Source organism: Diabrotica undecimpunctata, chromosome 7 (genome assembly GCF_040954645.1).
Source record: "Diabrotica undecimpunctata isolate CICGRU chromosome 7, icDiaUnde3, whole genome shotgun sequence".
In the NCBI taxonomy this organism is placed as follows: Eukaryota; Metazoa; Arthropoda; class Insecta; order Coleoptera; family Chrysomelidae; genus Diabrotica; species Diabrotica undecimpunctata.
In genome coordinates, this window is record NC_092809.1 from 22,080,551 (window position 1) to 22,096,063 (window position 15,513).

Genomic DNA, 15,513 nt, shown 5'->3' on the forward strand with positions numbered 1-15,513 from the left:
TTATCATCCTGCAGTTTCAATTCCAGGAAATGTAGGCATAATTAACAGTCTATGTTTCCTTACCCTTAGCGGCGTCCAAATAATAATCAAGTCAAATCAGGCCTGATATGTATCTCATCTTCAAAACAACGTTTACAAAATCGTTTATTTCCGCTAAAATTATTTATAAAGTTTGCACATATATATATATATATATATATATATATATATATATATATATATATATATATATATATATATATATAATTATGTTACGTTATATGTTATGTTATATTATTATATATACGATATATATATATATATATATATATATATATATATATATATATATATATATATATTATATATATATATATATATATTTATATATATATATATATATATATATATATATATATTTATATATATATATATATATATATATATATATATATATATGTATATATATATATATATATTTATTCTCAAATTTCTCTCAAATTCGAAACAAACTTCAAACTTGTATTAAGGAAAGTATTTGTACTTATAGTAAGAAAAACCAAATCTTTTTTTATAACCATAAAAAAAGATTTATTTCTTTTTAATTGTGGTGTTATTTTCAAAGAAAAGCAAAAATTTGATATCAAACAAGCTATCAAACAAAAATCGGAACTATCAGCTTTTTTATTATTTAAATTTCTAAACAAATCAGAAATTCTGAGGAAACTTCATAGAAACGTACAAAACTGTTGGCTACAACCTATCGATATTTTCACAATAAAAGCTACCAGTTCACACAACATACTCTCCTATAGATTCTTGAGAATTATTACGCAGTCTTGTATCCGGTCCTCTAGTTCTCTTTTCGGAAACCGTTCTTTTGGGAGGGAGTTTGAGACGTAGTAAGTACCATACTTTTTCTTCGTCGCGCCTGTCCCACACAATTACCCCCAATGATCTGCAAAAAAAAAGAAATAAAATATAAAGTTCAAATCAGTCTAATTCAATTGTCACAAAATAAATTAAAGAATCCACTACCTATACAAAGCCTAATATGCCGAAATCTCATAATATCCCATAATAGGTAGAGATAATATTGTAACAATAAAACACTGAAAACTTTGTTTTCAAAACTTCCACAAAATTTATTTTAAATTCTTATCACTACAGCGGTTTCGGCTGATTGCCTTTCTCAAGTGATCTGTTTTTGGCATGGGTTTACACTTTATAGTCTTTAATGAAATAGGTTGAGGAGGGGAGAACTGTTTGTCTCAAGCTGGTCATTCAGAATTATATCTGTGTTTTTTAATTTGTTGATTTCCATAGATTCTAACAAAAATAGCTTGAGGCCTTTATTTTGAATGGGGAAAATTTTAAATTCGTCGTTAAAAGAATGATTATGATCTAGAAGGTGAAGTGCGTATGTAGAATCTGTTTTTCTATTATTAAAAGCCCTGTTATGTTCTGCTATTCGTTTATTAAAATTTCTACCAGTTTGACCAATGTAAGTTTTTGGGCAGTCGCCACATTTAAGTTTGTACACACCACTGTGTAAGTGGTTTTTATGTTGGCTCTTGTTGTTTTTAATATATTTGCCTAGGTTGTTATTTGTTCTGAAAGCTGGTGTTGGTAACGGTCGAATCTTGTAGCATTTTAATATTACTTACTATCTTTAATGGAAATTAATCACAGTTCCAATTGAAACTACGTTTATTTTGACATTTCGATTTCCACTTTGGAAATCGTTCTCAAAATATATTTGTATTTCCGAAGTGAAAACCGAAACATCAAAATAAAAACGTATTTTCAAGTGAAATTGTGGTTAAGTCTCTTTAAAGATAGTTAATAAAGTAGAGAGAATATTAGACGGTACTTTTCTCCCTATATTTCAGAGTCTTGCTTAAGATTGTGATCGCAAATTCATGCAGGGATCTGTGAGGAGTGCCCATCCATGGCGACAAACCCGCAACCCCAAATTGGATCCCATTAAATATCTCCAATAATGAAGAGGAACCTAGGAACCTCCGAGAGGCCTACACAGACGACGCCGCATTAATCGCCGAGACAGAAGAAGACATAAATGGATGGGTGACAAAACGGAAACAGGAGTGGAACGAATACATTAGTAGAATGGCAGATGATAGGATAGTACGAATAGCACGAGATAAGTTTTCAAATGGACGAAGAAGTATTGACAGACCAAGAAAAAGATGGTGCGAGCATGAGCGGCGCAGCGAGAACAATATATAAGTATCTGTTGACGTAAGGTCTCGACTCAAAAGAGGTCAAGCTGACGCGAAAACCTATCCGAAAGCCAGAAACATAGATGTAGATGGCATACATAATAAAATCTTTCAGCTCACAGACATGTTAAACATTGTTTACCTACAGTATGCCACAGTAATAACATCCGTTAATCTAATTGCATTGAATCGGCTTTTTAAATAAGATCGGGAGAGTACGGTAAGGAGATATCATATAACTAAAATGGTTTCATTAAGTTCTCATTTTCAGTCATTTATTGTTAAAATACTTGATTTGTTCTGTCTTCTACATTCCCTCATTCCAATCTCCCTTAAATCTTCCTGCGCATCGCCCAGATAGCTGAGTTTAGGTATCCCTGTTCTTAGTTAGCATAGTTATTTTACCAGAACCACTTTCATCTATGCATAATGTGGCCCACTGGTTTATTTTGATGGTTTTCATGATATCTACATCTCCAAAAAGTCTGTAGTTCGAAGTTGTCTCGCTTTCTTCATACACTCTGTTATTCTTTTCCTTATTTGCTTGGATGTGTTGTTTGTGCAGTCCACCAGTTACCATAAGTAGCAGAATTCTTCCATCGTTTCTACATGTTCATGTTGCACCTCTTAAGTTATTTTGTTGCATTCCTAATATATAGTCTTAGTTGTTTGAGTGTTAATCACAATGTTTTTTGCGTCGTTTTTGATACGTGTAAATGCTGCAAGTGCTTCATTTCGGATTCTTCCAATTATCACGATATCATTAGCGTATGCTATTCTTTGTATATTATCGGTTGGGTGAGAGATGCCAGAAAGCAATAAAAGACCAAAAAATTATGATCTATAGGATAAATCTACATTATATCTAGAAGGATAATTAATCTTTATAAATAAATGGAGGAAAAGAAGATTATCTATTTTTACATATGATACAAAGCAAACACAAAGATTTAGAAGTACCCTAAACAAAATTATGGGAAAACCAAAATTTAACCAAAAAAATTATGGTTAGGAATCTATGAGAAAAAACAAGAACTTTTACAGCAATTATACAAATAATTAATTCGTAGATACACAGTATAATTGATAATTAAAATTATTTCTGGTGTTTAATGTGGTTTTATTTCCCAATACACTGGAACAATTAGGAAATGCCACAATTAATTAATAATATAAAAAAACAATTAATTTGTACCGTCAGATATATTTTTAGAATTTAAAATTAGAAATATGGTAAATTCCCAATATTGCTAGATGGAATTATGTGTTTGTTAACGATGTCCACAATTGAAATTATATCTCTTGTCTATTTATATACAGGAGTAACTATTTTTGCAGAAATTAATCCGTTGTGGATATTTTCACGAAAATCTTTTTTTATTATTGAATTACTATTATTATAGGGTTGTCTTTTTAGTTTTGCATATAGCCGCTTATAGGGCGCAACCTTTCGACACAAATGTAACCTCAATCTTTTGTTGACATAAATCGAGAGTTTCATTGCGTACTTACAGTAAATTTTTAAAATTAGCAAGTCGGTCGAACAATGGATCTTAGCCTAGAACATTTTCGAGCAATAATTTTTTACAATTTTCGGAGAGGATTATCTCTTTCAGCGACGAATCCAGGCTAGGTCCATCTAAAACAGTAAGACACCAAAACATTGATGCGGTTCATCAACTAATTAAGGATGACCGCCGTGTAACATACCGGGAGATAGAGGCATCTTTTGACACTTCAAAGACCTCGATCCAAAAGATCCTACATGAAGAACTGGGTGTTACAAAGTTGGTTTCCCGTTGGATACCCGATTTGCTCACAGAAGAGCAAAAAGCGGGTCAATTGGTGTCAAAAAATACTCGGAACGGTTCAACAAAGAAAGCTCAAAAAACGTTTATAGTATTGTTAGTGGCGATGAATTTTGGATTTACTCCTACGAATCCGAAAATAAATGCCAATCTGCTGTGTGGGTGTTTCAAGATCACGATGAGGAAATACCAACAAAAGTGATTCGTTCTCGAATTGTGTCAAAGGAAATGGTCGCAACTTTTGTGCCAAAATCTGACCATGTGGCAACAAATGCTTTAGAAGATTGAAGAACGGTTACAGATTGGTGTATAACCGTTTGTTTACTTGAAGTTATCGCGAAACTCCAACAAAGCAACACACAACGGTCCAAAAAGAAAACCCTCTACAATTACTATTATTATAATAAGATTACTTTTGTAAGAAAAGTTAAGTAAAGCATCAACAGAACTAGAATGAAACCCAATTTTGATCGCACGATCTACAAATTGTATCGTGAAATGTACACATATATAGGGGATATATACAGTTTAATGTTGATTCCGAATGATTAAGTGTAGATGTTAGAGGAGCAGTTGTGTTAGACAGCTCAGAAAAAAAAATGAGAAACCTAGAATTACATAAATCTACCACTCACCTTATGACGGCGCTCAATGTTTCCCCTTCGGCATTCTTAATTTCAGGCTCGTTTTTCGGAAGCTCCTTCAAAGAAATGAAAATTACATTGGGACCAAAACCTTTTAATTGTTTCAGTGCTAATAAAAGTCTACTAGGATCCCAAGAACCTTCCAGCATAGCAGGCGATATCACAACAATTACCCTTCTGTATTTTTCTCCTTCCGACAAGTCTTTGTACCCTAAAAGTATACATTAAGAAATTTACTTTAAAAATCATAAGATACTTAAATACTATGGATATATACATAAGGTATGTGATAATGAAGTAATCAGGCTGTTTAAAAGACAAACTTCTGAACAGTGCAAATTTTGGCCAATTTAGCCATTTTTGTAATTTCTGGATTTCAAGTATGAGTAATTTAGGACCAACAGTAAATCACTACGTCTAGAAAGAAATTCCCCAAATTCCCTTGAGTATCAAAATGTTTGTATTGTAACTTTTTTGTTCAAAGTGAACTGCGAAAGTACTTTAGCACATTATTTACTAGAAAATGAGACAGTGAAACTTCTATTTCAAACATATAAAATATTATTAAAATGGTTACATTTTACAACAATGGTTCTAAAAATACCGCGAGTAATGACAGAGCAGTAGTATAGGCAAAACTTATACATATACAACTTATACATCAAACATATTGATATGAATATGAAAACCTAAAGCAAGTCTATCAAGTTAAGTACAACTGCTTCTAAGTTAAAATTGTAACGTGTCAGAAATCCGGTCAACTCTATTGCCCTTTGTGCGTTTATTTTTCTAAACGCTGTTAAATCTACCCATTTCGCTGTTGTCGGAGCTTGTTGTTAGCTAATATCGAAGATGATCCCTTAAATGTCCTAGGAAAAAGGTACCTAATTATTCTGTGTTTATGATCAATCATCTGTACGGAATAACCTTTATTTGGGTTAGTTTCAGTTTCCCCACGTCCCATTATGAAATACCCTAACGTTTCCGTCTGCTTTATAACCACACGCAAAGAATGCTATCCCCTTTTTGATTATTTCTTCCTAAAAAGGAATATTTGTTGTAAACCAATATGTAGTTGACGTTCGAGAAGTGTTGTGTCTCCAGACCCTTGATATAGCTTGATATAGCTATTTTTTGATACCTTTTCGTAATCCCTTATCTTGTTATTATTCCGCATATTTTTACACTGCTATTTCCTCATTTAATTAGTGTTCACCGTTACTCCAATGTTATATGGCCGTAATCTTAACTATGGTCCAAAGCCAATCCTATTGGTCCACGGTCAATCCAATTTCTGACATAATCCTACGTATATTCCAAGTCTTCTTCTTCTTCTTCAAGTGCCATCTTCGTTCCGAAGGTTGGCGATCATCAGGGCTATACGTATTTTCGAAACTGCTGACCGAAACAATTCGTTGCTGCTACAGCTATACCATTCCCGTAGATTCTTTAGCCAGGAGTTTCGTCTTCTTCCTATGGAGTCTAGTCCCACGTTATCCCCTTAGAAATCGATTTTTATCCTGACTAGGAGTTCAGTTCTCTCCAGCTAAGTCGTGTATCCAGGAATATAAGATAAAAACAACAAAATACTCATACTGATAAAACTGTTCATAAGATATAAAATAACTGATGTTTCAAATTAATTATCTTTAAATAAATTATTTGATCGACTTACACAAACTAATTTCAGGACACAGTTCCTTAGAATCACAAGTGTATTTGTATTTTTCTTCCAACGTTGGTAGCAGAACCCCCAATGCCAATTCACTGTCCGCTGACGTATAAACTACCAAAACATCCTTTTCCTTTCCATCCGAATCCTCCAAAGGACTCAAGGTGTCCTTGAGGCGTACTTGAACCTTTAGCCCAAATTTGAGATAAAATACCACTACAGCTACGAAAATACACAAAATGGCGGTCATTAAAATGGCCAATTTTGCAATTGGTAGGGGACTGGGGTCTAAATACTCCACTTCTATCTCTGAAAAAGAAGAAAACATCATTTACATAATGTATAAGAAAAAAAAAAGAAAAATAACATAATTTTAAATGACAAAAGGCTAAATTGAAAGCTGAAGACATTATTCCATGAGCTGAAATTGTTCTTTAATGGCGTTTCGTCTGAGATTGAACAGATGTGACAACGATTGTAACTGTTTTTCGATTATTGATCAGTCAGTGAGTGTAGTAGTGAAGTGATTTGAAGACTTAGGTTCCAGAATTCTGAATGATTCTTGCTGAAAACTTACTTCCGAAATAAGTTCCCGTCGAAGACTTTCAACTCTCTGAGAGAGGTCGAAAGCTCGACATAACCAAATTCGAATATATGAATTATTATATATATATCGAAAATATTAATTTTTCCAATAACATATAGACTGAAATGTTTGATTTTACTAACCGCGAAAACCTTTTCATATAAATTCATACTAAAAAATTACGTTCTATTAGAAAAAATTACCTCGTTCAATAACTTTTATGTATCTTTTAATGGTGATTCCAGGTTTGGTGATTACGCATTCATATTCTCCGAAATCTTCGGGTTGTATCGAATCTATTATCATATAAGCCCCCAGGGTTTGGCCATCTTCTCTGAAAATCAAAATGAATGGTTTTAAAAACAAATGATAATTAGAAAAGGTAATAAAGTTTATAATAAAGTATATTATTTTCTCTCTTCTTCGAATTGAATTATAGTAGTTAAGATAGTTTTATGATAATATTAATATCATGGTACACGTTAGTAAAGCTTTATATATAATTTAGTGTTTGAATAACATCAAGCAAACCAAATCCAAGAGAGGACAAACGCGAAGATTTACCGGACCAATACCAGCTGGATATGGGATCCAGCAGGTAGATGCACTAAGCTCGGATTCAGCTTTAATAAATTTTGTGTAGTAAATTGTTTAGCTGATAATTTTCCTTTATAATATTTAAGAATTTGTAATCGAAACAGTGGCGCACCCAGGGGGGGTTTTGGGGGTTAACCCCCCCCCCAGGACCCTATTCCGACACTGTTGCTCACACATTTTAATGACTCAAAATGGAGGTAACATCATAAAAAAAATTTCGGTCACCAACCAAACCCCCCCCCCCGAGGCAAATTCTAGGTGCGCTACTGAATCGAAAGGTACAAATGAACACGTGTCAAGGAATTTTAAAAAGATTTTGAACTGTTTTTAACAAGAACATTAAATCTTGATTGCTACGAAACAATCCATAAGTACCTAAATTTCAACTAATTTATGTTTTTTTTTTATTTACAAACATTGTCGCATCAACCTCTGAGGTTATTAGCGACATATAAACATATACATGAGGTAATTGACTTATAAATATTAAATTTTGTTAAGTATATTAATGTCTCTATTTTAAATTTTTCTACTAAGATTTCACTTGTTAATCCGATGATGTGATTGGTCTATCTTTGCAACTGGTATCTTGTGACAATCTACAAGGATATGCTTAACACTGAGTGGAACATTATAATTCTCACATAAAGTAGGATTAGTGTGGCCGATTATATACCCGTGGGTAAGTCGGGTATGTCTTAGACGAAGTCGAGTACGAACGACTTAATGAGCCCTGTTGGGAATTTGATATTTCTACGGGTTTTACATATGTTTTCACTTCGCGAAGTTGAACTGTCCCACTGGTTTTGCCACAAATTTTCAACCTTTACTTTAACAAATGATTTTAAGTCATTTAGCACTACATTTCTCACTTCACTTCGGCCAGCTTCTTCGTTCCCTTGAAGTCTATTTTGTTTTTTAATTAAATGTTAAGCTCCTGGAATAACTCACTCGACGTATCCGTGTCGAGTTCTTCATCCTCGTATCTGAGTTTTCTGAGTTGTTTCCTCAGTTTCTTTTTTAACTTAGTACATTTCAATTTTAGTGGACGCTCGAATGTACATGAATGGATTTTGGATAAGAGTTGTATAAATGTTTGAGTGTCTGAGGTATATTTATTTGTAACACTGATAACATCTTTAGTTCCTTGAATGATGCCAAATAAACTGTTTCTTCGAAGATTAATATTTGTTGTTCGGAATCAAATAATTCTTTAATTGGTTGCACTAGGGTTTCTAAAGACATTTGCGATGTTTTTGTTTTTATTTTTTTTTTGTTTCTGGGTTGGCTTTAAAAATAAATTTTCACTAGCTGATGTCCCAATGGGGGGCTTCAGATATAGTTCGTTTGGAGGATGATTTTGATGTATTTTCCTCGTTGGATATGCTAAATTCTTGTGGTGCCGGATAGTCTTTATTTTCATTAAGAGCTAGAATTATTGTGTAGACTGGAAGATAAAGACTGTTTAGTAATACTTGTGTGGGATGATGTGGTTGGTGAAGTGGATATATTTGTTTTAGATCGTACTGATATTGTATTAACTGTAGTCGATGTATCGTGCCTTATTAAGTGGGTTGTAGATGATGTTTTTGAAGATGACGTTGAGGTATTTGATATATTTGTAGAGGTACTCGTTGCTGAAGATGTCATAGCAGTCGCTGAAAATACTATAATAGACTCATTTCTGTTTGAAAATGTAGTAGTTGGGACAGCTGTAGCTGAGTTAGTTACAGTTACTGAGCAACTACTGGAAATGTGGCCATGTTGTTTGCAATGGAAACATTGTCTAGCGTTAAAGAAATTCGATTGTTAGTGTCATCATACGTTATAACAATGGAATCGGGAATTGTAATTGTGGGTGGGGATATGTAAATATGTCGAAAGATACATTGGGTATTAAGAGTCTTTCACTTCAAGTAATTAGTCTACAGACTTGAATTTGTATATTGTTTACAATGATGAAACCTCCATGGTTTGAAAAAATTCAACTGCGATTTGTTTGCTTGAGAAATAAATACAGATACGATTGCTGGTGATTCTTGATGAAAAAAGAATATGATTTGGACTAACTAGAGTACCTATCGCTAACAAGTATTCTTCTAATTTGACATTATTGAGAGAATTGTAAACTTTTGCTTGTAGTTCGGATTGATAGATTGGTTCTTGTTGTTTACCGGCTGCAGCCGAGTAAGATAAAGGTGGCTGTGAAGTAGATTGAGATAATTCATTGTTATTCTCAGTAACATCAAATTTCATTTTTAACCCTAGGGTCATTCGTAAATTTGACGACGCTCATAATATATCGGGCACTTTCGCCCACTCTCGTTTATTTTAACGATTTCTCCAATTGAGTACCTTCCTTCAAATAATTTAAAATTCTAAGACCATATTTTATCGCTTGGTTCGTAATTTTTACGAAAGTCCCGTGTTTACGTCAAATAATAAATCAGCTGGTTCTTATTGTTTGTATTTTGATTTTGAGTATTTTAGTAACAAAAAATTAAGGTAAATTGTTTTTTCATTCTTATTACATGATATACTATTTGAGTTTTTCTTATTAGGATGTCAAATAAAAAGTTTTTGTCCGCAAAAGAACTGGAGGAGGAAGAGGCACGTATTATGAATGGGGAACACAGTGATCCAGACCCGTTTGAAGATAGTGGTAGTGACTGGGAAGAGGACAATTTGAAAGCTGAATCCTCTGGCTCCGATAGCGAGGTTGATGTGGAAAATAATTTGTCTGTTTCTCCTGCTCGCCTTATCCAAGAGGAATATAACAGTCCAGTTCAGCCTGAAGAAAAGGTAGAAGCTAGTTCAGATGAAAATAATCTTCCTTTATCACAAGTACGTAAACGTTCAAAATATTTAATAAACTTTAAAAACAAAAGCCTCAAGGGTAAAAATTGTCACAAATGGTCAACAGAGTTGACTCTAAGATCTAAAAGAACAGTTGCTAGGAACATAATAATTTTATATCGGATCCTAAACGGACTGCAAAAAACTGTTCTACGTTGGATGATTATTTTTTGCATTTATTTTCTGACAATATATTTGATATAATTCTGCAACATACAAATGCAGAGATTGCCGATCAAGCTCGAAAATACAGTGGCCATCAGAATGTTAGCATAACGACAAAAGACGAATTGAAAGCTTTATTTGGTATTTTAATCCTTTCTGCGGCAAAGAAAGACAATCATTTATCAGGAAGGCATATGTTTGATGCCACCCTTTCAGACAAGTTTTACAGATCTTGTATGAATTGTGATCGCTTTTTATTCCTGCTAAACTGCCTTAGATTTGATAAGAAGGAAACAAGAGAAGGGAGAAAGATAAATGATCCCTTTACACACATTCAACAAACTTGGAACATTTTTATCGATACGTGTAGAACATCGTATTCTCCATCCTCATACGTCACAATAAAAATTGTTATGGTATGCGATTTCTCAACCAAATGTATGGTAGATGCAAGTCCTTACTTGGAAAAAAACCAACGGTTTGCCTCTAGCTGAATTTTATGTAAAAGAGTTGACTAAATTAATTCACGGTACGCATCGTAACGTAACTATGGCCAACTGGTTCACATCGGTTTCTCTTGCTGACCAATTGTTATAAGATCCATACAAATTAACAATGACAGGAACCATTTGTAAGAATAAAAAGGAGATTCCTAAGGAGTTCTTGAACGCAAAAGACCGAAACTGTAATACGCCAATGTTTTGTTTCGATAAAAAAAAAGACGTTAGTATCTTACATGCCAAAGAGAAACAAAGTAGTTTTGTTACTTTCAACAATGCATGAGGGAGCAGAAATCGCAGAAGAAACCGGCAAGTCATCCATAGTTCATAACTATAATGAAACCAAAGCAGGTGTAGACACCTTCGACCAAATGTGTTCTAATATGAGCTCCAGCAGAAAAACACGCAGATGGCCATTATGCGTATTCTATGGAATAATAAATATGGCCAGCATAAACTCTTACGTTATTTATACTTTTAATTAAAAAAAAAAACGAAAAACCTATCTCCAGATATCAATATATAAGTAAGTTAAGCCTTTGTCTTGCAAAACTATGGATGCTAAACAGATACAACACTGCAAGTTTACGTCGAAATATTCGCCAAGACATAGTTGAAATCCTCAACATAACTGAAGGAGATGATGAAAATAAGGCCCAGAAAAAGAAGAGGAAGACTTGTTTCTACTGTCCAAGCAAAAAAGGCGCATGACCACCAACTATTGCCAGGAGTGCAAAAAGCCAATTTGCGGAGAACACTGAGGAGATATTTGTACCGTATGTTCCTAAAAATACTCAAATATGTTTGTTTCATAATTTTATGCTTTTGTAAGATATACTAAGAATCTTAATTGTTTTCTACTATTCCAAGAAATTAACGCACCCTTTACAAAAACAAAAAAAGCGATTCATTGGTGTTTTAAATTTAATTGTATTCATTTTTGTATGGAATATACCATGTATTTGGAATGTTTTTATCAGGTTACTTGTATTGTTTTTTTGTTTCAACCGGTTTCTAAGGAACACAAAACAAAGGTGCTGTAAATTTGTTAATGTCGATAAGAGGTTAGTGTCATTTTTCAGTCGTTGTGTGAACTATTGCTGTTTGGTGGTAATATTTTGCTATTGTTTTAATCAAAATGCAACGCGAATCGAGAAATTCGACTAACGAAGAGTGTGCTCAAATAGTGGTTTTGCACGAAAAAGGTTGGAGTTACAGACATTTAGGGGAATGGTTCGGCGTACACCATACATCGGTCTCAAGAATGATGGAATGGTACAGAGAGACCGGTAGTCACTCTAGGCGTCCAGGACAAAGCCGACATCGTGTAACAACGTCCGTTCAAGACCGTTTTTTACAACTTCGCACCCTAAGACAACGATTTGTAACTACCAGAAGCTTACAATCCCAACTTAAAGATGTTCATAATGTTCGAATCGGCTGTGAAACTGTTCGCCAACGTCTCAAGGAAGGTAATTTGGTAAATCGTATACCTGCCAGAGGGCCAGCCTTGACCGTAGCTCATCGCAGAGCGCGTTTAGAATTTGCATGATATCATATCCATTGGTTGAAGGCTGATTGAAATAGAGTTCTGTTTACAGATGAGAGCAGATTCTGTCTTTACAATTGTGATAGGCGCATTCGCGTGTACCGACGTCAGAACGAACGGTATTCACAGTGTAACATGCGAGGAACGACGTTATTCGGTGGAGGGCCGGTTATGGTGTGGGGTGGCGTTTCTTTAACGGGTCGTACAGACTTGGTGGTGTTGAAGAACGGTACCATCAACGCTCACCGATATATCGTTGACGTTCTTCAAGACCACGTTGTGCCATTTGCTCCTTATATTGGCGAAAATTTTGTTCTAATGCACGATAATGCACGACCGCACGTTGCAAATATGGTGCAAAATTATCTAGAGGAAGTTGGAATCGACGTTATGGAATGGCCAGCGAATAGTGCCGATCTCAATCCTATAGAGAATGCTTGGGACTTACTTGGTAGACGTCTACGGAATTTTCCTTATCAACCAAACACTCTGCAGGAACTGGAACAACGTCTTGTCCAAATTTGGAATGAACTGATCAGAATACTTTAAGACCGTTTATTTTAAGTATGAATCGTCGATGCCAAGCTGTCATTCGTATCAGGGGTGGAAATACGTCTTATTAAGCAAAAAAATTAACAATTTCTATTTTTAGAATTAGAGATTTTTTTGTTAATTGTTTTAAGATTGTGTTAAGTTTATGAATATTAAAGATGTTTAACGACAACATCACTAAATATGTTTGTTTTACAAAGTAAAGTAATACGAAATAAAATGCTTTTCATTTCAGTTAATATTTTCCTGTTATATGGTAAGTTTTAAAGTGGAGCGTTAATTTTTTGGAGCAGTGTATACAATGAATAAAAAATTTAAAGTAAAAAATATAGGCTTTTTTATATGGAGTAGTAAAATTTACGATAGTCCCGTATTCTAGGGTTAATTACCTTTTGATTATCCTAAATACGGACCTGTTCCGCTTCAGGTTTTGGTAATTACCTTTGTAATAAAAACTGGTGTCGATAAATGGCTGATTTCTGTATTGTGTTTTTATGATACTGTGATCACGGATTACTTTATTAATAATAAAATATGTACTCACAAATCTTATTTCTTCGATGCACAACGAACTAACACCCTAACACTTTAATACTGTACGATGGTGCAGTGTAAGAATTTTACGATTGTTATTACTATGTAAATTTCACAATTTGTGAGGGTCGATCAAAAAGCATGTTTTCAACTAATTTATGTGATGTAATATTTTAGTTCAGCGGCGATTTCAAGTTTTCCATCCAGAACAGGATGGAAACTTCCATTTAGGAAAATTTTATGTATAGTTTATTTCACGAAAAATGGTTGAGTGCTTAATGATTGCAATAAAACCCGACCGCAAGTACCCCAGCTTAGTCAACATTAGTTGAGCAGGTAAGTATTCAGGTAAAATTGAAGCTACTGTGGAGTGTCGTTATCTTGTTTGTATAATAAATTCCTGGTAATATAAAAACGATTAAAAAATCGTATAAAATTATAAAAACGATTAGAATACATTTTATTTCATAAAGTTGTAAACATTTTAACAGTGAGTTTCACTATCAATGGTTGATCTTTTAATGACCACAATAAATTTGTTGATCGTTAAGTATTTCCTGGAATAATTATACAGGTTCCCTCTATTCTGTATAATTTGTAAAAGTATATAAAACCGATGAGAAATTTTTAAATATACATTTTGTTTCATTTAGTTGAAAGTGTTACAAGTGTTACCAGTGTTATACCTATTTATACCTATAAAACAGCATTATGTGGCGTCCGTGGAAAACATTGATGGTGCTTCTTCCAGTGTTCCAGCAAAGAAAAAGCATTTATCTGCTGACGCTAGAGAAATCGTAAAAACAATATATAGTTCTTTACTTACAAGAGGACTTACTGCTAATACTGCTGCCAGTGAATTACATCAAATCCCATTAAGTCAAGAAGGAAGCGTAAGGATGCCGGTTCTACCAAATGTATTGACGAAAGTGATCAAGGACTTAATAAGACGAAAAATTTACACAATGTACGCAGAGCAACGGATACCTACATTAGATGCTTTAAAACAACGGCTTACTAATGATGATACACAAATAAACTGTAGCCGCATTAGTCTTTGGAGGATTTTGTCTAAAATGGGCTTCAGATATCGTACAATTGACAAAAGGCAAGTGCTTATGGAGTCCCATCGTTTACAAAAGTGGCGTACTAAATATATAACTTCCATAAGAAAGTACCGTACAGAAGATCGACCAATAATTTATCTGGACGAGACATGGTTTGGCACTCATGAAACACCATCCAAAGGATGGTCCGATTCTTCCAACAGATGTCAAACAAAAGCTCCATCAAACAAAGGGAAAAGAATAACAATTTTATATTCAGGATCAGAAAATGGTTGGGTCCCAAATGCCTTATGGCTTTCTGCAAAGAACATTAAAGACTCCTGCGTGGACTACCATGAGGATACAACGGCAGAGCTTTTTGAGCAATGGTTTAAGAATTGTCTTATAACTAACCTTCCTCAAAATAGTGTGATAGTAATGGACAATGCAAGTTACCACAGTCGTCAATTACATAAGTCTCCAAGTGCAAATAACACGAAAATTGAAATTCAAAACTACCTGTTAGAAAACGATATATATTTTGAAGAAAGTTATTTAAAAAATGAACTGTTAGAAGTGTTAAAATCATTTTCTATTAAAAAAGTATATGTTTGTGACGCATTGGCCGAGGACATGGGACATACAGTGTTACGGCTTCCGCCCTATTATTGTTTCTTTAATCCCATAGAGCATATGTGGCACCAAGAAAAGTCAAATGTTAGGTCACAAAATGTTTCTCCGACTTTAAGTGGTAGTGTACTCGAATTAATAAGGAAATGTGT

General features: G+C 33.9%; 1 protein-coding gene across 1 annotated transcript in view; it reads right to left on the reverse strand.

Annotated features, from left to right (window-relative positions):
* Nucleotides 1–444: 444 nt before the first annotated feature.
* Nucleotides 445–15,513, reverse strand: part of LOC140445054 (X-linked interleukin-1 receptor accessory protein-like 2) — a 200,336-nt gene continuing 185,267 nt past the window's right edge. The window contains exons 5-8 of the mRNA XM_072536845.1: nt 7,136–7,266; nt 6,350–6,655; nt 4,666–4,885; nt 445–937 (exon numbers count right to left, since the gene is read on the reverse strand). Coding sequence (XP_072392946.1) covers nt 772–937; nt 4,666–4,885; nt 6,350–6,655; nt 7,136–7,266 — 823 coding nt within the window. The 3' untranslated portion in view covers nt 445–771. The remainder of the gene's footprint in view (nt 938–4,665; nt 4,886–6,349; nt 6,656–7,135; nt 7,267–15,513) is intronic.